This window comes from Lampetra planeri, chromosome 1, assembly GCF_965212315.1.
Source record: "Lampetra planeri chromosome 1, kcLamPlan1.2.h2, whole genome shotgun sequence".
Lineage (NCBI taxonomy): Eukaryota > Metazoa > Chordata > Hyperoartia > Petromyzontiformes > Petromyzontidae > Lampetra > Lampetra planeri.
This window is the reverse complement of record NC_136107.1, coordinates 33,296,128-33,312,587: the sequence shown is the minus strand read 5'-3', so window position 1 is coordinate 33,312,587 and position 16,460 is coordinate 33,296,128. Positions and strand designations below refer to the sequence as shown.

At 40.0% G+C, this 16,460-nt stretch overlaps 2 protein-coding genes across 5 annotated transcripts in view; one reads left to right on the top strand and one right to left on the bottom strand.

The window, feature by feature from the left end:
- Nucleotides 1-3,273: 3,273 nt before the first annotated feature.
- On the bottom strand, nt 3,274-15,178 carry LOC144721498 (visual pigment-like receptor peropsin). The gene is made up of 6 exons (XM_078599151.1): nt 14,715-15,178; nt 10,136-10,327; nt 9,605-9,755; nt 7,817-7,981; nt 6,922-7,021; nt 3,274-6,396 (listed from the first exon to the last, which is right to left on the bottom strand). The coding sequence occupies exons 1-6, from the start codon at nt 14,959-14,961 to the stop codon at nt 6,091-6,093; spliced, it is 1,161 nt and encodes a 386-aa protein (XP_078455277.1). The 5' UTR covers nt 14,962-15,178; the 3' UTR covers nt 3,274-6,090.
- The window catches only part of LOC144721468 (sodium-coupled monocarboxylate transporter 1-like), a 50,309-nt gene continuing 38,469 nt past the window's right edge, over nt 4,621-16,460 (top strand). For all 4 annotated transcript variants that reach the window (XM_078599115.1, XM_078599107.1, XM_078599098.1 and 1 more), the window contains exons 1-2: nt 4,621-4,733; nt 5,201-5,363. The gene's annotated coding sequence lies outside the window, so the exon portion shown is untranslated. The remainder of the gene's footprint in view (nt 4,734-5,200; nt 5,364-16,460) is intronic.

The window sequence follows — 16,460 nt, the reverse complement described above, 5'->3', positions numbered from 1 at the left end:
AAACAAAATAATCATAAGCGTAATTATGGACAATATAAGCGACAAAATTATCAAGCAGACAATATCCCAGTTAACATGGAAAGTTGGGCCACAGCGGTGGTCCAACGGTCCCAAACACATGTCAATGTTGGCCCAACATTGCATGTTTCCTGGGATATATCCTTCATATATCTGTCCCTCAACGTAAAAGAAAATAAAGTATATACATTTTTTATACTTCTCGTCACCCACAAGGCCTTCTGGCCATTTATATCAGTTACCAATGAGGGAGGAGTTAGTAATTAAAATAAGTCCTATTTAGTCAAACATTTTGTATCGAAATGATGGTGCCTGGTAATGTCATAGCCCACGTGTGAACTGTAAGTGCATATTTACAGAGCCTCACAGAAATGTGCACAGCGAGCCCTCGCTGCACAGATGCCTCCAGGTTTCCCATTACAAACGTACAGGCAAATGTTTGGCTCCAGAGTTTGTTTTTCTGCAGTAAATAATACACTGCATTAATGCAAGCCATTCGATGAGTTACAACGAAGATAAAATGAACACATCTACCATATGTTGAATGGATAAAAAATAAACAAAAAGTTACATAATAAAAAGGAAATTAACCTATCATCCTCAAAATAACGCATACCGAATATATGTAATGTAATATTTGTGGGTTTCTGCTCATTTCTATATCATGCACACACTATATAACGACGGTACGGCTTCTGTCCATGTACTAGCTGGGTGATAATGGAGACCCCAGTGAATCCACTGTGGTGCAAACCTGCTGTTTGTAACGTCAGTACACACAGTGGCATTGGGTGGGGAACGTCCGGCCCGCGGGCCGTATAAGGCCAGCAAATCATTTAGTCTGGCCCTGCCAAGGCAAAAAACTACTCGAAATTCAATAAGTCTAGGAGCTTTTTTCATAGCACAACATAAATTTAATTTTGTATGGCCCGTGAATGATGTTATAAATATGCAAATGGCCCTTGGCAGAAAAAAGGTTCTACCCCTGCCACTTTAAGGCCACACCTTGCTCATGAGTTTCAATGAAGTTGAAGCCAGCCGAGAATTACATTAATAATCAATTACTGCTGGGAAACATTGGTGGAGGACACAGTACCGTATGAATATGGCTGTAAAGAAACGTAAGTGGGCCTGGACAGGACATTTGGCCACCGGTCAATATTAATGTCGGAGTGGCAGGAAAAGGAGGAAAGGGGCCTGAGAGTACATCGACGGTGGAAATTCATTCATCACGCATAGTCAGCAAAGGACCGTTGCGCCAAACGTATGACCTCTCGCGGAAGCATTCTCTTGCTGCCATACACCGGTGTCTCGAGTAATTTGTTTGATCCACGGATCCCAGGGGTGGGGAGGCGACCACAGTTGTGGCGCCGTTCCTTTGAGGGTCGCAGTCTACTTCGAACGTCGACCGCAACTGAAGTGCCCAATTCTAGACGGAGGCTTGTGTTGCCTCCGAAACGTCGTGATTTTTATTTTAATTTACTTTGATTAATTTTAATGTTTTACCTACGTGACTTTACCGAAAAAAACCTAAGAATATGAAGTGCCCAATTTGCTGGAGTTTGCGCATCAAGATGGGTGACGTGTCCAAAAAGTGACGGACGTCTCCCTCGAACCAAGCTCTCGATCGCTTGGAGACCGGTCGCAGATGCGATGGTGAAATTTCTGACGAAGTGGAAATGTAGTGCCGCATAGGTTGCTGCACCAGAGAACCATGCGAGATGGCAACTGCTTGGGGAGGCATTGATCTCATCGCGGATTGGTCATGGCTGCTGAGGATGACGGGGAAACACATAATATGGAACGAGGTCCAATGATTACTTCCCTTCAGGCCTCAAAAAAGTCTCATTACGACGTATTTACATTTTTTCAGTGTACAATTTCGGCAGCAGTAACATTACACTTATAATTATTAAAATGGTACCACTGTGTCACACAATGTATGTACACATCCAACTTAAATTATAACTGCAGGATCTATAAGTACACCGTTCCAAAACCATCAACTGACATTTCTAAATACAGTACTTCATACTTTCTGTCATTATATAGAGATGCGTATGTATACAGTGTATATTTTGGGGGCCCCACCATAGACTCATAATTAGCATAGTGGATTTGAAATTTTAGAGGTCGTTGGTTCGATCTTCCTGTGCGACAGTTAAAACAATGGGGACAAGTTTCTTCAACCTTCTTGCCTCTGTCCACCCAGCAGTAGAAATGGGTACACCACATTTAGTCGATTGGCAGGTTGCATGTGGTGGGGTAAAGCGTGGGTACTTCTACCTTTTTTTCAAGATGCCTCGCCAGCGTGTAAGAGTAGGCCAAAAACAGCCTCTGGATGGGGCTTTCTAGAGCTCTCGAAAGTGGAGGCCCTTCAGCCAGCAGCGGTGTAAGCAATGCATTTCCAGCCTGCATCTTTATCACCTTATTACATTTGTATCACTGCTATGAAGGATATGTAATTGTCTCTGGCTGTTCCTTATAATATAGCCAATATTACCGTCAGCTAAGAACAAAGTTGATCAAACCTTCACAGTCACTATAAATTTGAAAGACAAAGAACCTTATTCTTGGTTCTTTCGATAAAGTCACGTAGAAGGGAAATCATAAAATAATACAAATAACAAATACAATATTTTATTATGTTTTATTTTTATTATTGTAAAATAAAACATGCTAAAATATTTTATTGTGTTATTTTTATTATTTTAAAATAAAACACAAAATATTTTATTGTGTTTTATTTTTATTATTTTAAAATAAAACATAATAAAATATTTTATTGTGTTTTATTTTTATTATTTTAAAATAAAACATAATAAAATATTTTATTGTGTTTTATTTTTATTTTTTTATTTTTTCCCTTCTACGTGACTTTACCGAAAGAACCAAGAAGATGAATCCCTGCAGTCACGAAAGCTTTAAATCGAAACAAAGAACCTTATATATTCTTACAAGCTGTCGCAGATCACACTGTTGGGGAATTCCAGTGAAGGCAAGATAAATGGTGCTCATAGATGTTCACACGTAACATCAAGTACTCACTTCAGGTTCAGTCAATAGAAGGTAAGACCTGATCAGCATGACGCTAATATATGCATGATACACACAATCCAACAGTGTTTGTGTTTGTGGCTATGAGAGAGGTCGTTTTTTAATGCTACTTCAGCAAGGTCTATAACCGAAATTGAAAATCAACAGCAGCCTTGAGCAAATCAATCATCGGTGACACCAAACTCGTCACATCTGCCGCAGTGTTCAAGTTTCATATTTATTTTATTTAACCAATTGAAAATTCAAGGGACAAGGATAACCTCGTTTGCAAAAGTGACCTTGGGTCAACAAAATGAAAAACAAACCAAAAGTACAGCAATGACGCGAATCGAAATAAGAGTAAACATACCTGTGTCACGTGATAAATCATAAAACATGCACACATACAAATCAATGTCACTTATAAATTCCCTGCAGCGAAAGGCAGCTTAGGCAGATGACTTCTAAACTCATCGACGTCAAGTTACAAATTAAACTACAGAACTATTAAACAGATATAGGGTGACTACACTGATATTTAAAGAGTAAAGAATATATGCAAAATGCAATTGAAACCGAAGGTATTATAGATAATCGGCAGTTTATCATCAGATTATGATCTAGATTAGAGATTAACCAAGGACAGTTTTGAAGCGATGTAATTCCTGGTGTTTTGAGCATTAGCACAGGATGAGAAAGAACCATTTTTGGTCTATTTTTTGGACAAGAAACTTGAGTTTTGTGGGACTTCTAGGATGTCAATCATTTTGGTTCTGAAAGAACACTTTTGTGTAAGTGAGAGACGGTTATGTGTGCATGCATTGAAGATGAACTTGGCCCAATGAATGCCCCTCAGAGTTTAAAGACGGTGAAGGGAGCAGCTATGAAATGTTTCTGTGTAGAAGATGAGAAACGGGATTCGTTTCAATACAAAGTCACCGTCTTCATTCTTGTTTTTTTTTATTCAAAAATTGTGATGAGGTTTCAAGTTGAGATGATAATGGATCCAGATGCCAAGATGCTTATATGACGAAACATTTTCAATTGCACTGTTGAGAGTGGTTATGGACAAAGTGCAGCGGCTTCAAGCTGTAGTTGAGTTATGGTTCATAGCAGTTACATATTGGGTTTGCATTCAGGTGGAGTTTCCAGGTGAATGATTTTTAACGGTTGTAATGCAATCTTGTAAATTTAGATGTACATTATCTAATGAACTTCCTATGATATAGAGAATAATGTCACCTGCGTTATATAGAACTTTATAATAATATCATTTAATCTTATATTATTTATGAGAATATATGACCAAGGAAAGACTATCCATGTTTACGCATTGTTTTCAACCGTCCAAATAAATTTAAAACCAATCTCTTGCTTTTTGACGCAGTGGGCCAGATACAGATTGCCTGTGTCTATGTTGTATTTTTCTTAAGAAACCCCAACCTTCTGCTCTTTCAGCCTGTCTTGCCTCACTGCAGATGTGGAGCGTATGTTCACAGGAAGTTCCTGTTTTTTTATGCTAATTTTGGTCACGTGACCAGGAAGTGACAATTTTAGATTTTCAGTGAACCACGCGGGCTTCTGCCAACTTACTGATAATTCAAGATGGCGGCATGCATCGCATCTCAGTGAGATCACAGCCGCACTTGTCCATTGTGGGAGCTTAAGAAGCATTGTCTGTAAGTTGTTTATATTCCTATAATATTGGCAATGCTGTTGTAATGTTGGAATGACCATTATAGTGATGTAAATGCCTTTATGGTGCCGTTAAGTTGTTGTAGTAAATACGAGGCCTAGTTAGTAACGAAGCCTGCGACTTTCCTTATTGTGGATGTTACTTGTGATTTAGTAGGTCGAGTCAGACTTGTGCCTATGTTGCGATCCTGAGAGTAAAGATGACGAAGTATCTAATCCACAGTTTAGTGTTATGTGTAATGCTGTACTTTTTGGGTGCAGTGGGATGAATACACGATGTGCCTGTATGCAACGCACCGGCTTGTGCTCTTGTCTAGTTGTTCAGTGGTAATGTAGGGGCCTGGTCCGTCCAGGATCTATTGTTATCTAAGACAATGTTCTGGTGCTGTGGTGTTCATTGTGTTGGTGTTTCCGGATTATAACAGATGCTGTATCTGTGTTTTCTCACCAGTTTTACCTTGTTACAATCAATAAATGACGATTGGAGTTGGACGTTCATCCTGGCTCCGAGGGTTTATTGAACGCAAGGTTATCTACTCGACTAGCGGTGCAACGCAGCGCACAGCGAGGCCGAGATACAGCCCATGGTCGTCTCTTCTCCCTTGTCACTCAAAGTACAGAGCAAGGAATACCCCAGGGTTTCTGCAATATGGCGATACAATGTATAAAATGAGATCCACAATAATTGTATCCTCCATTTTGCACAATCGTGGTTCTCATTTATCATTATTTATTTTGTTTTCTGACACAATATCTTTAAAATAATAATGACGCTCACAATCAAAAACAAGTTCCTAAATATATAGCATTTACCGATTACATCAGTCCTTACTAAAATATTTTCTGGATGAACTGGTAATATATGATGTCATAAATTTCTGACATTACAAGCATTATTGACAGTCAAGTTAAATTATCAGTAGGACATGGCTATGTTGAGCGAACTGCAGTTGAATTACTTTTAAGCAATATAATATGCACTTGTGCATCCACGCACAGAACAAAAGATTTTGATCAGATTTCAACATGAAGTCAATCCATTTATGGCTGACATCCTCCATGCTGATGAAACTTGGATCTACTCTTACGAGTAGGAGATTACGTTTACAGTACTGAATGGAATCACCCAGTTTCCTTTATAATAATAATAAAATATTCCAACCTGTTATCAGAAAGATAATTACTACGTATATTTGGGACAGGCAGGGTCAATTAACTAATGCATTCCAAAAAAGTGCAACTTATCGTAGCAGAGCGTGACTACAGTATGTGGAGAAATTGCCTGCCATGCTGATGCTAACCAATATTCCCTGGGAGAAAAAAAAACATTTCCCTGTTTGATTATTCAACGCCCTTGGCACGTTGTGCACTTAGGGAAGGAGTAGGAGGGTTAAATGATTGGGATTCGATTAAAGCAGATATACTAGGGGCTGCACCCACCCTGTGTTCTGAAACGTGACACCAATTGCGTGCTCTGAAACACAGCGTCGTCTTGTTTCCATCTCCTTTCTTCCCCACTCTTCTACTCTTGCCCAGGAGCCTGTATATAATTGGGTTGATGGCTGAGTTCGAATATGCGGCAAAAGACGATGTGGTTGATAGCCAAGCAGGCACAGCATCCAGACTGCCGTTGGCCACCTTCAGCACCTGGGTGCGCACAAAACAAAATGACATTCGACAACGTTGTAACACACGTGGGTCGATTAATTATCCAATAAAGACTGCAAGAACGCAGCTGGACGTCAGTGCAGTTCAATGTGAACTTGTGTCACTAAATATTTCTGTGTCGATGTAGCAGCTCTCATTTTCCACTGCCCGTCTCCTTTAAACATTATTTTGTCGACATTGCCTTTTACTCTTTGGTTCTGTCGGTAAAGTCACGTAGGTGAAAATAATAAAATAAAATAAAAACAACAACAAAATATTTATTTTATTTTATTATTTTCACCTACATGACTTTACCGAAAGAAACAAAGAGTATGGATCATTGCAGTCACGAAAACTTCAAATCTAGAATACATTGCCTTTTGTTATTATTGTACATATTTCTGTATCTTCTGTCGTGTATAGTCTTATCAATACTAGAACACCAACATGCACATCGTGGAATATTTTGGTCAAAATCAGCAGCATAAATTCCAATTTCACGTGCAATATTTAATCAAGACTCACCTTAGTAAGAGCAAATGGTGTGTAGCACATGAGGTAAGCTGCAACCATCACCAGGGCCATCTTGGCCAAGCGACGGGAAGTCTTGTTGTTGTCATTTTTTCTGAACGAATTCAAACATCGTAAACACAAATACCTGCTGAAATATCTCGCATTCTCTTGGCAAAGAAATGTCAACTTCATGCCCATCAATGCTCGTGAAAAACCTACAATGGACTCTTTATGCATGTAGATTATAAAAATACCTCAGGTTCAATGTAAATGTAATTTGTAAAAAAAAAAGTATAGATATGAAAATGAATAGCACTCTACTGAATAAACGGCAACATGATTTTAACGACGAGGACATGGAAGAGCCCCGTGACAAGTGGTCATTGAGTTGCCCGATTTGTTAGTGACACGGGACGGCGTAGGTACTGAGTAACTTCATTTAAAAAGTAACTTCACACACATAAACATATTGTGGATGTTAGGGGCCGTGCATAAATGACGTCACGCACCTGGGGGGTGGGGGGGTCAGACATTTGTGACGATGTGTGACGTCACATCAAAATGAGCAACTTTAAATAAATATAGAATTGTTATAACAACACTAATTGTTATAACTACACTCCTACAACATCAGAGTGCAGCGCCACATTAAATACGCACTACAATGACAATAGTTTAAAGCGATTTGAAGCATGTTTTATTTTCAAAATGGAAATATGGTTTGGGGGGGGGGCAACGCTTTGTGACGTCATATTTGAGGGGGGTCTGACTTTTTGTGACGCCGTGTGATGAGAGGGGGGGGTAAAAAATCGTCCAAAATCGCGTGACGTCATTTATGGACGGCCCCTTATACACACGGCAGGGTGTATGTCAATTTCAGTATTGACGTGAATTTGAGAAGCCATACCTAAAAGCGTTGCGATGGTAGGCTACCAGCATGACAATGTAGGAGGTTGTTATTATGCAAATGGGCCCGAAGAAACACACGAAGAAAGCGGACAGTGTGTATGTTATCACACTCCGGAAATTCTGATCCCAGCGAATCGTACAGATCAGTTCTTCTCGGTCATACCTAAGGTTGGACATATTTGAAAGGGCAACACAATACAGTAGAGTGTCAGGAGCGTTGTTACAAATGGTGCTTCATTTCAGCCAGGACAGTCAGGAACGTTATTCCGGGAATTATGTTTCCACATCACATCTATCTCGCATCACTTTGTCCTTTGGAGCTGCAGTGGTGTGTGCAGGGAGTGAAAAAAGCTTGTGCGAGTATTGCTTAAGATTACCAGATGTGTTTTGGGGGGGATTATGGGATACATTAATAAGTGTACGTATAGGGATATCTTGTATTCAAGTGATAGTCCCTTATGGCCATATAAATCCAACACTAGGGCTATCCAAAGCGAGCATAAACTGTCGGGCAAAATTGTTAAATTTAATTCGTTTGCAATGACTTTGCTATTTATACACAATTGGAAGGATAGATATTTACAGGGACAACATGATTTTATGTTGTAGCACTACCTGCACCAGCAGCCTGAATATAGACGGGGAGGAGGGGGGGGGGGTGGTTAATATAAAAAGTGGGTTTTTTTGTCAGCAGATAGCATTACAGTAGAGTAAAATCCGTTGCTGTACTATACCATGCCCCAAAGTCTATGCTCCTTGCCTTCATCAACCGACATTGGCCAGCGTGGTTTCAGTTTTCAGTTTCATGTATTTAGTATCGCCCTGTGAGCCATTCGGCTCTTGAATCGGGTGCAACCGCACCAAACAAAAAACAAAAACATGAACAAGAAAACTAAAGTCGAGTCAAATAGCACCCATAACCCACTTGGCCCTCATCCAGCAGCGGACTGACAAAAGATATGGAATGTGAAATTAAATTTACCAGGCCTCTGTGAACATGTTTGCCTGGTATTGTATTTTAACTGCCCAAAATCATTCACATTGCACAGAGACCAGTTTGAATATATTTTTTTACAGGCTGTGGTCCTGTTGGCGACTGAATGTCGATGTGCCCCAGTTCGGTCCACACGTATCCACAAATCGCTTGATATAAGGTGACCCAAAACAAACATTGTCGCTTGTATTACTTGTATTGCGACTGTGGTTTAGAACTATGACAGTCACAATGCACATGGCCAGGTAACCCATTGGTTAGAAAGCACGGTTTGCAAATTAAAGAGTATTGGCCTGATTATTGTACAATTTAGGGTAATACGTTTGCATGATTCCTAAAAAGGAAAATAAAGTGGAAATTGTTCTAAATAAATGTCCCAGTGAACGCGTTGGTCCAACATCAACGGACATTGGACCAACGTTGCATGTTTACTGGGTTGTCCACTTTCAAATTCTATACGAGTAATTTATCCCAATTTACTGGGCTGAATGGGTGGAGTCACATTTCCGACAACTCCGCAACTCATCGGCGGAGTGCCGACCAGAATGAACATCAACTCCCTCGCCCTGCCGATAAACCACGCCAACCAAACAGGCTCCATCCATCTTACACACACACATACACACATGATCCGGACTGTACCGGGTTGCGAACTTGTATGACCAAGCCAAACGTGTTTCTTTAGAATTACTTTTTTTTTTAACTATGATTGTGAACAATTATGACACCGCAGCGAGGAAATGAGTCAAGGGATAAGTAAATAGGGACGTTGAATCGGGTTGAACATGTTACCAGACCCATCTGCAGGCAGCTGGCACACATCCAAAGATTATGCCTGAAAACCAGGTGAGTCCACAGGCCTGAGCCGCACGTTTCCATGGCAGTAATTGCCGATAGTCGGCAGCTCGCCACACGGCTAAGCAGCGGTCCAGCGAGATGATACCTACACGACGGACGAAAAGACGCAAGATGGATTAAGGATGTCCAATGGTTAGATGAGCTCTTTATAATTACTACAACCTTGTAAAAATGTAAAATATATATCAATTGAGAATCCCTTACGGAAAATTAAAGCCGATCAAATACATTTTACAGTAAATTGAAATTAATATAACACGAAACATGGGGTTTTTGTTAACAATACTTAACATTAAATGTATTCCAAAGAATGTATTATGGCTTAATGACAATTTAAAATATTATTAGAGGCAACAATGAGTTACCTTCGACACACTCATGTCCGGTGACATATGCGGAGTTTACAAACGCGACAGACAATTGAGGTAAATTAATTGTAATATTACGACCTGCACCTTCTCTCACCTAATGTTCCCATCGCTACGATGATGAAGCAGTAGTTCAGGGCACAGATGCACAGGCAGACAGGTGTTCCCATCACCCAGGCTCCGTGGATCAGTGCGTGCAGTGATGCAGGCATGACAAACAGACCACAGCCAAAGTCGGCCAGGGCCAGGTTTGCCATGAGCAGGGAAGCACAGGGTCGGGGAGCATTGCCTGAAAATGAAAATGGCAGACAACTTCGTAGCAATCATGCTATTGCTACCCTGTCTACATAGTCTACAGACAGGGTCTTATTGTTGAATCTTAAAGCATGACTTCATACATTATACAATCGTGCAAGAAAATTGATGTGAGAGGGACATTCTAGATGCCGATGACATCACGCATCATCGACACGTGTCTATAAAATGAAAGGGTTGGTGACAGCGTTCAGGAAAAGTGATTGATCATAATCTGTATGTTATACATACAGCAAGGTTTGCCATTATACATCATATGGCCGAATAAATATCAAACCCCTGGTTGGCCCACCAATCTGAATAACAGGACGCGTTCCATACGAGGGAATTAACAAATTTTTCTGTCAAAAATTGGCCATACAGCTTAAAAGTTGTGGAACTTCAGCCAAAATATAAATGTGAATGAGGCCCAATGACTTTTGTTGGAAGATATGGCGACCTACTGGACGTCAAGGGTACCTATTGAATGATGTGTTATGAGGAAGTGTCATTGTCCAAAACGTCGGATATATTGTTTAGATTTAAGGCAGGGTCATTTTTGTAATGTGTTGAGTGAGGTACTGATTGAACTGTGCTTGTGCACCACTGCCAAAGCAGCAGCATCACCAAATAATTTTCTTACTATGAATGCTAGTTCTGCTGGAAATTGTGATTTTTTTTTAGCTATCCTTCCCCCACACCTCCGATTAACACGGATGTTTTTTTTATTAGCGAAAGAACCAAGAATAAGTCTACATTATAGACTGCCAGTACGCTCACTCACGTTAAGAACCAGGCTACAGTCTACATTATAAACTGCCAGTACACTCACTCCGATTAAGAACCAGGCTACAGTCTACATTAGTGTTTTTTGTTTTTATTATTTTTTATTTTTATTCACTTTCTTTTATTATTGTTTATCTATCTACGTGACTTTACCGAAAGAACCAAAGAATATGGTTGACCACATTCGTCCATACAAAGTTCAACATTCGTACATACATTTCCCATAGATGTTGTGGTTGCCCACGCGAAAGTGTGGGGCGTGTCCACGCGTGAGCGATCTGCTGCGCAACTGGTTTACGTGCAATTACATCGCTTTACGTGTGGAAGTCTATTGTAAGTTTGCGAGCAGTTGCGCAACACGTTGCTTCAGTAAGATGTAGAACGGAGGGTGTTAGAATGGTGATGTTGGTCAGGGGTGGAGCTAACCCTAAACAAACTTCAGCCATGTCAGATTTAAAAAATATATATTACTTTATTTTACCAGGTAAGGCACCACTGAGCTATCTGGTTCTTTTTCAGAATCGACCTGGCCACAAATAATAGCCCAACGACGTGGCTAATCACACGTGGAAATGTATAGCAGCCAAATTTTTTAAATGCATGTTTCTAAATGTGGAGGGAAAACCGGAGGACCCCGAGAAAAATCCACGTGGCCACGGGGAGTTAGAGCATACAAACTCCAAATATACAGACGTCAGGGTTTGGGGTCGAACCCACGTCCTCCTGCATACCAGGCGAAGGCGAAAACATCTCGCCACTACGGTACCCACCAGAGGAGGCCGTCATGGCCAGCAACGCTTTCTCTGCTGGCCTAGAAATTGTCAGATCAGAAAATTTTATTTTTATCATTTAATATATATTTTCATTAATGCTATATGTATTTTACAAAGTTCGTTCCCATCAGTCTATTAACGTCATTTCATTGCTAATCTCTGCCTCAGTTGCGCTGCTTCCAGTGCAGCTCATAAATTACAGCTTTGATCCAACCAGATTTTCCACCTGTGCTGTCTCCAGGTGAAAAAAATACCCTAAGGCCTTCAGAATTTCGAGTGAATCACCTCCACTTTTGAAGCAAATGTTGATTTTCATATTCTTTAACCAATCAGATTTCGAGTTTGTCATGTTGGGCGTATTATTTGACACGCCGGAGCCTTCTAGCTGGCCTAGCCACCTACTTTAGCATTTTTCGTGTGGCGTGATCGGAGGGCCAGTTAGCTAACTGAAGTAAAACTAGCTAGCACGTAACGTAGCATCATCTAATATTTATTTAAACTTCCTTTCGTGACGTTTAGATGTAGTGCTTTAAATTTTTTGTTTAGATTTTTACTTAGCCCTGTTGTTTTTTAACGCACAATGGCTGAAGGAGGAGGGGAAGATATGGCTTTTGGTGGCGGATTTACTGGCAAACCCAGTTGCGCTGCTTTAGATCGTTGCTGCTGGTGTGAATGATATTCAGATTCAGTGGCCTGGGTGTGCCTTTGAGTGTGCGTGGTGGCATGTGCGTTTAGGCCCAGCAGCTTGGCTGAAATCTGTGGGGAAGCCTGTTGAATCCTGATATTTGTGTTTCACAGCATTTTTTCTTGCTTGGTGGTCGTATGAGTAAATGTGACTGGTTGTTGTGAGTTTGTTCTTGTTTCTTTGGTAATGACATTGATTTGGGCTATGCGATGTCTATTAGTGATGCAGCATCCTGTCATACTGCGTAATAGTGGTACATCCTTGATGGTTTCAGTATTTGTAAAATGTATTTTAACTCTCATAGGTATTGAGCCTCGTGTTAAATCAGTTTATTCCACTCGATAAAGGTTACTGTGAATATGGGCGGTTACTTCGAATGCTAATAGCCTATAGCTCTAGTGTCAAGGTGAGGTTATTCAAAGGCGGTTTAATTGCGGGAGGATAGCACCGAAGGCCTAGGTGTAAAATACACGGCCCACCACTGGTACCCACAGAGATACATCTCTGTTACAGCGAAACTACTTGCCCAGATGCGGACGAAGCTGTTGTGGGTGATTAAGCTGTGCGATTTCGAGATCGGCTTGGTGTGCAACAGGTCGCTGAGGTGTGGACGCACCTTTAGGGCCGTCTGGCAGATGTTAAGATTGTCCCCTTGGACATTGTGGCCATTTGCTGAACCAGTATGGCTCAATTTCGATTTAAAGCTTTCGTGACTGCAGGGATTCATCTTCTTGGTTTTTTCGGTAAAGTCACGTAGAAGGGAAATTATAAAAGAATAAAAATAAAACATAATAAAATACAATTCTTATTTTTTTATTATTTCCCTTCTACGTGACTTTACCGAAAGAACCAAGAAGACAGTATGGCTCACTTCTAGAGGTTAGAGTTGTCTGACGGAAATAAAGGAATTCAATTGGACTATTTGGGATCTCTGCTGAAAGTCAATAATATGTTGTGGACGATGCATCCTGTTTGGACAATGAAGTGACACTTGCAGAGAATAAAACATCTATCTTCCAGCGAGAGCGAAAATGTAACTTGATTTAATGTCATCAGCGGTTACATCTGCAAAATAAGCAGTCACATGCTACAATAATGGCGACAAGCAAATTAGAATGGCAAACTCGAATGAGATTTGAATTTAGTGTGGAACAACGGTTACGTCTACCTGTTAAATATTGTCACAACAGACACGTACAAATCCAAAAATAGGTTTTCCCCTTTTTTCTGGCAAGAAACAGGTGTTACGATGTTAAAACACCAAACTGAAACCTTTTGCAAGGAATCATGCCTGTATTAACCACAGTTACTTGTGGTGAAAATACAAAAAAAAACATGCTCTGACAATATATGCATTGTCTTTGAAACGGATTGGAAACAGTGTTAGACCAGAGGACGCCAAAAGGCGAACAGCACAAAGACAATGCCACTGTCAGGGCATTGAGAGCTCGGGGTGAGCAGCTCCATCATGGGACCTCCTTTGCCAGTGTCAAAATATAGGAATAGGTTTTCCCCTTGTTTGTATTTTCGCCACAAGTATCTGTGGTTTACGCAGACATTATTCCTTACAAAAGGTTTCAGTTTGATGTTTTAACATCGTAACACCTGTTTTGTTTCCAGAAAAAAGGGGAAACTATTCTTTCGATTTAAAGCTTTCGTGACTGCAGGGATTCATCTTCTTGGTTCTTTCGGTAAAGTCACGTAGAATGGAAATAATAAAATAATAAAAATTAAACATAATAAAATAATTCTCACGACGTTTCGGCCAAAACGCAAGCAGCCGTCCTCAGGTAAAGAACAGGTCTGTCGAGAAGACAGAGTCTGAAAGACTTCTCGACAGACCTGTTCTTCACCTGAGGACGGCTGCTTGCATTGTGGCCGAAACGTCGTGAGAATTATTTTATTATGTTTTATTTTTATTATTTCCATTCTACGTGACTTTACCGAAAGAACCAAGAAGATAAACTCTATTCTTATATTTTGACACTGGCAAAGGAGGTCCCATGATGTAAAAATCCAATTAACATTTGTATAATATTACCTGTGCATTGATCAAATACAAGTTGCTCATGTATTTTCACAAACCCCATGCATTCACTTACATGTGAATTACTTAAGACCATGTGACGCACATTTACCTGCACGTGTGCGAACGAATGACCGCCATGAATCTCGTACCACAACTGCATTGCCACCCATTGCCAGCATACTCAAAGCCACCAAGGACATAGCTAGGCTGGGCACCAGCCAGAATGAGTCTTCATTGCTTGTTGTGTTTCTTGCTGACTCACAATTCACATGGTCGTCTTTGCTACTTCCATTATGGGCTGCGTCGCAGGACACATTTCCATGGGCCGGCTTCTGGCTAGCCCATACAGCCAACATGATTTGGGCTGAAAAGTAATCATTCAAAGACGCAAATTATTTAAATATAAATACACTGTTTTACATAAACGACATTAAACATTAACCTGATTGGATTATTGGCTCCCTTTCATACAGAAGAACTCCTCCTTCCCCATGACAATGTGGGGAACTGTTGGCCTTGACAGGTGTTTGGTATCTTAGCCTTTCTGTGAGCTTCGCCGATGTCAACCCAGCATTCAATGTATACCCGCTGCAGTGTGAACATCAGGATTGGATATGGCACAGGCTGCATTGTGCCGTGAAAGCTCTCATAGGCGCTCTCTAATTGTATTTACACAAATAGACCCTCACTGCCCCTTTTCACACATATCCGCCATCTCTCTCATGCATCTCTGACATTTCAATGCATTGTTGATTTTTTTTCCATTACTCTCCCTATCGTGGATACAATGTCCAAGACACATAGTACCCCACTATTGCTAGAACTAGCACAATGACAGCTGTCACAGTGTAATAAAGCAAATTCTACTTTCTGCCGCGTGTAAGCCGGAGTCCCTATTTGAAATTAGGTGTTATTCGGATTCTCCGACACTAACTATGCATTACACACGTATGTATGATATTGAATACCAGGTATATAATAAAAACATGTTTATATATTTGTTTAGTGAATTTTTCTGAAGGTCATCAAGTGCAGTTCTTTCCTACTTAATGTTTCACGCGCAATGCTGTGATTATGTTTCTGAGAAAGAAAAAAACATTCGGGAATTTATAAAAACAGCCAAATTATTTAGATGTTATATCACCGACATATGCCAATTTATAAAAAAAAAAAACAGCAAGGCCTGTAAAAATGTTAAGTGAAAGTGGTTAAGTAAAGGTACATTTGGGTAGACTTGGCTCCTTCATTTTTTAACAGGATCTGGTAACAACAGCAAGAAAGGCCTAGATTTTAAAAAATACGAAGTAAAAAAAGAAACCCGAAGTTATGGAACACCAAAAATCAGCAGATTTGGTTTTCAAAATGTATGATAAAAAAAGTTATATTTGGAATCAGCTCCCTAAATAATTCCAGTTTCAAACTTTACAAAGCCTAGGTTAAAAAGAAAAAAAAACATATCCCCCGTTTAGAATGGGTGAAAAGAAAAAAAAATAGTTTTCACGTTTAATAATCGTGATAATCCAAGTCATCATTAGAGAAGAGCATCAGCATTATCCAACTCCAAAATATCACATTTCATGACCAAATCCCATTTGGAACACAGTTCAACATGTAGTTTAAAGTAGCCAAATCAGGTATATAGTGAATATATTTAATTAGTTTTTGGGGGGGAAATAGGTTACACTTTCTGAATGTAATGAAAATTAACAACTCATAAACACAACGAAATACAATTTACATTCCACTCAATGACTTTTTGACAATGCAAGAGGATACAGTATCGTGTGTACACATTTTACTGGTTTGAATTATAAAAAAAAAATTAACTCACGTCTGTATTAGAATACATAGTAAT

Bases quoted from the DNA above. Each gene is read 5' to 3' on its own strand.
- LOC144721498 (XM_078599151.1), bottom strand. From the start codon at position 14,961: ATGTTGGCTGTATGGGCTAGCCAGAAGCCGGCCCATGGAAATGTGTCC. The intron at 7,022-7,816 runs GTATGGCTTCTC...GAATTCGTTCAG, and splicing joins TACCATCGCAACGCTTTTAG to AAAAAATGACAACAACAAGA. The intron at 6,397-6,921 runs GTGAGTCTTGAT...GTGCGCACCCAG, and splicing joins CACCATTTGCTCTTACTAAG to GTGCTGAAGGTGGCCAACGG.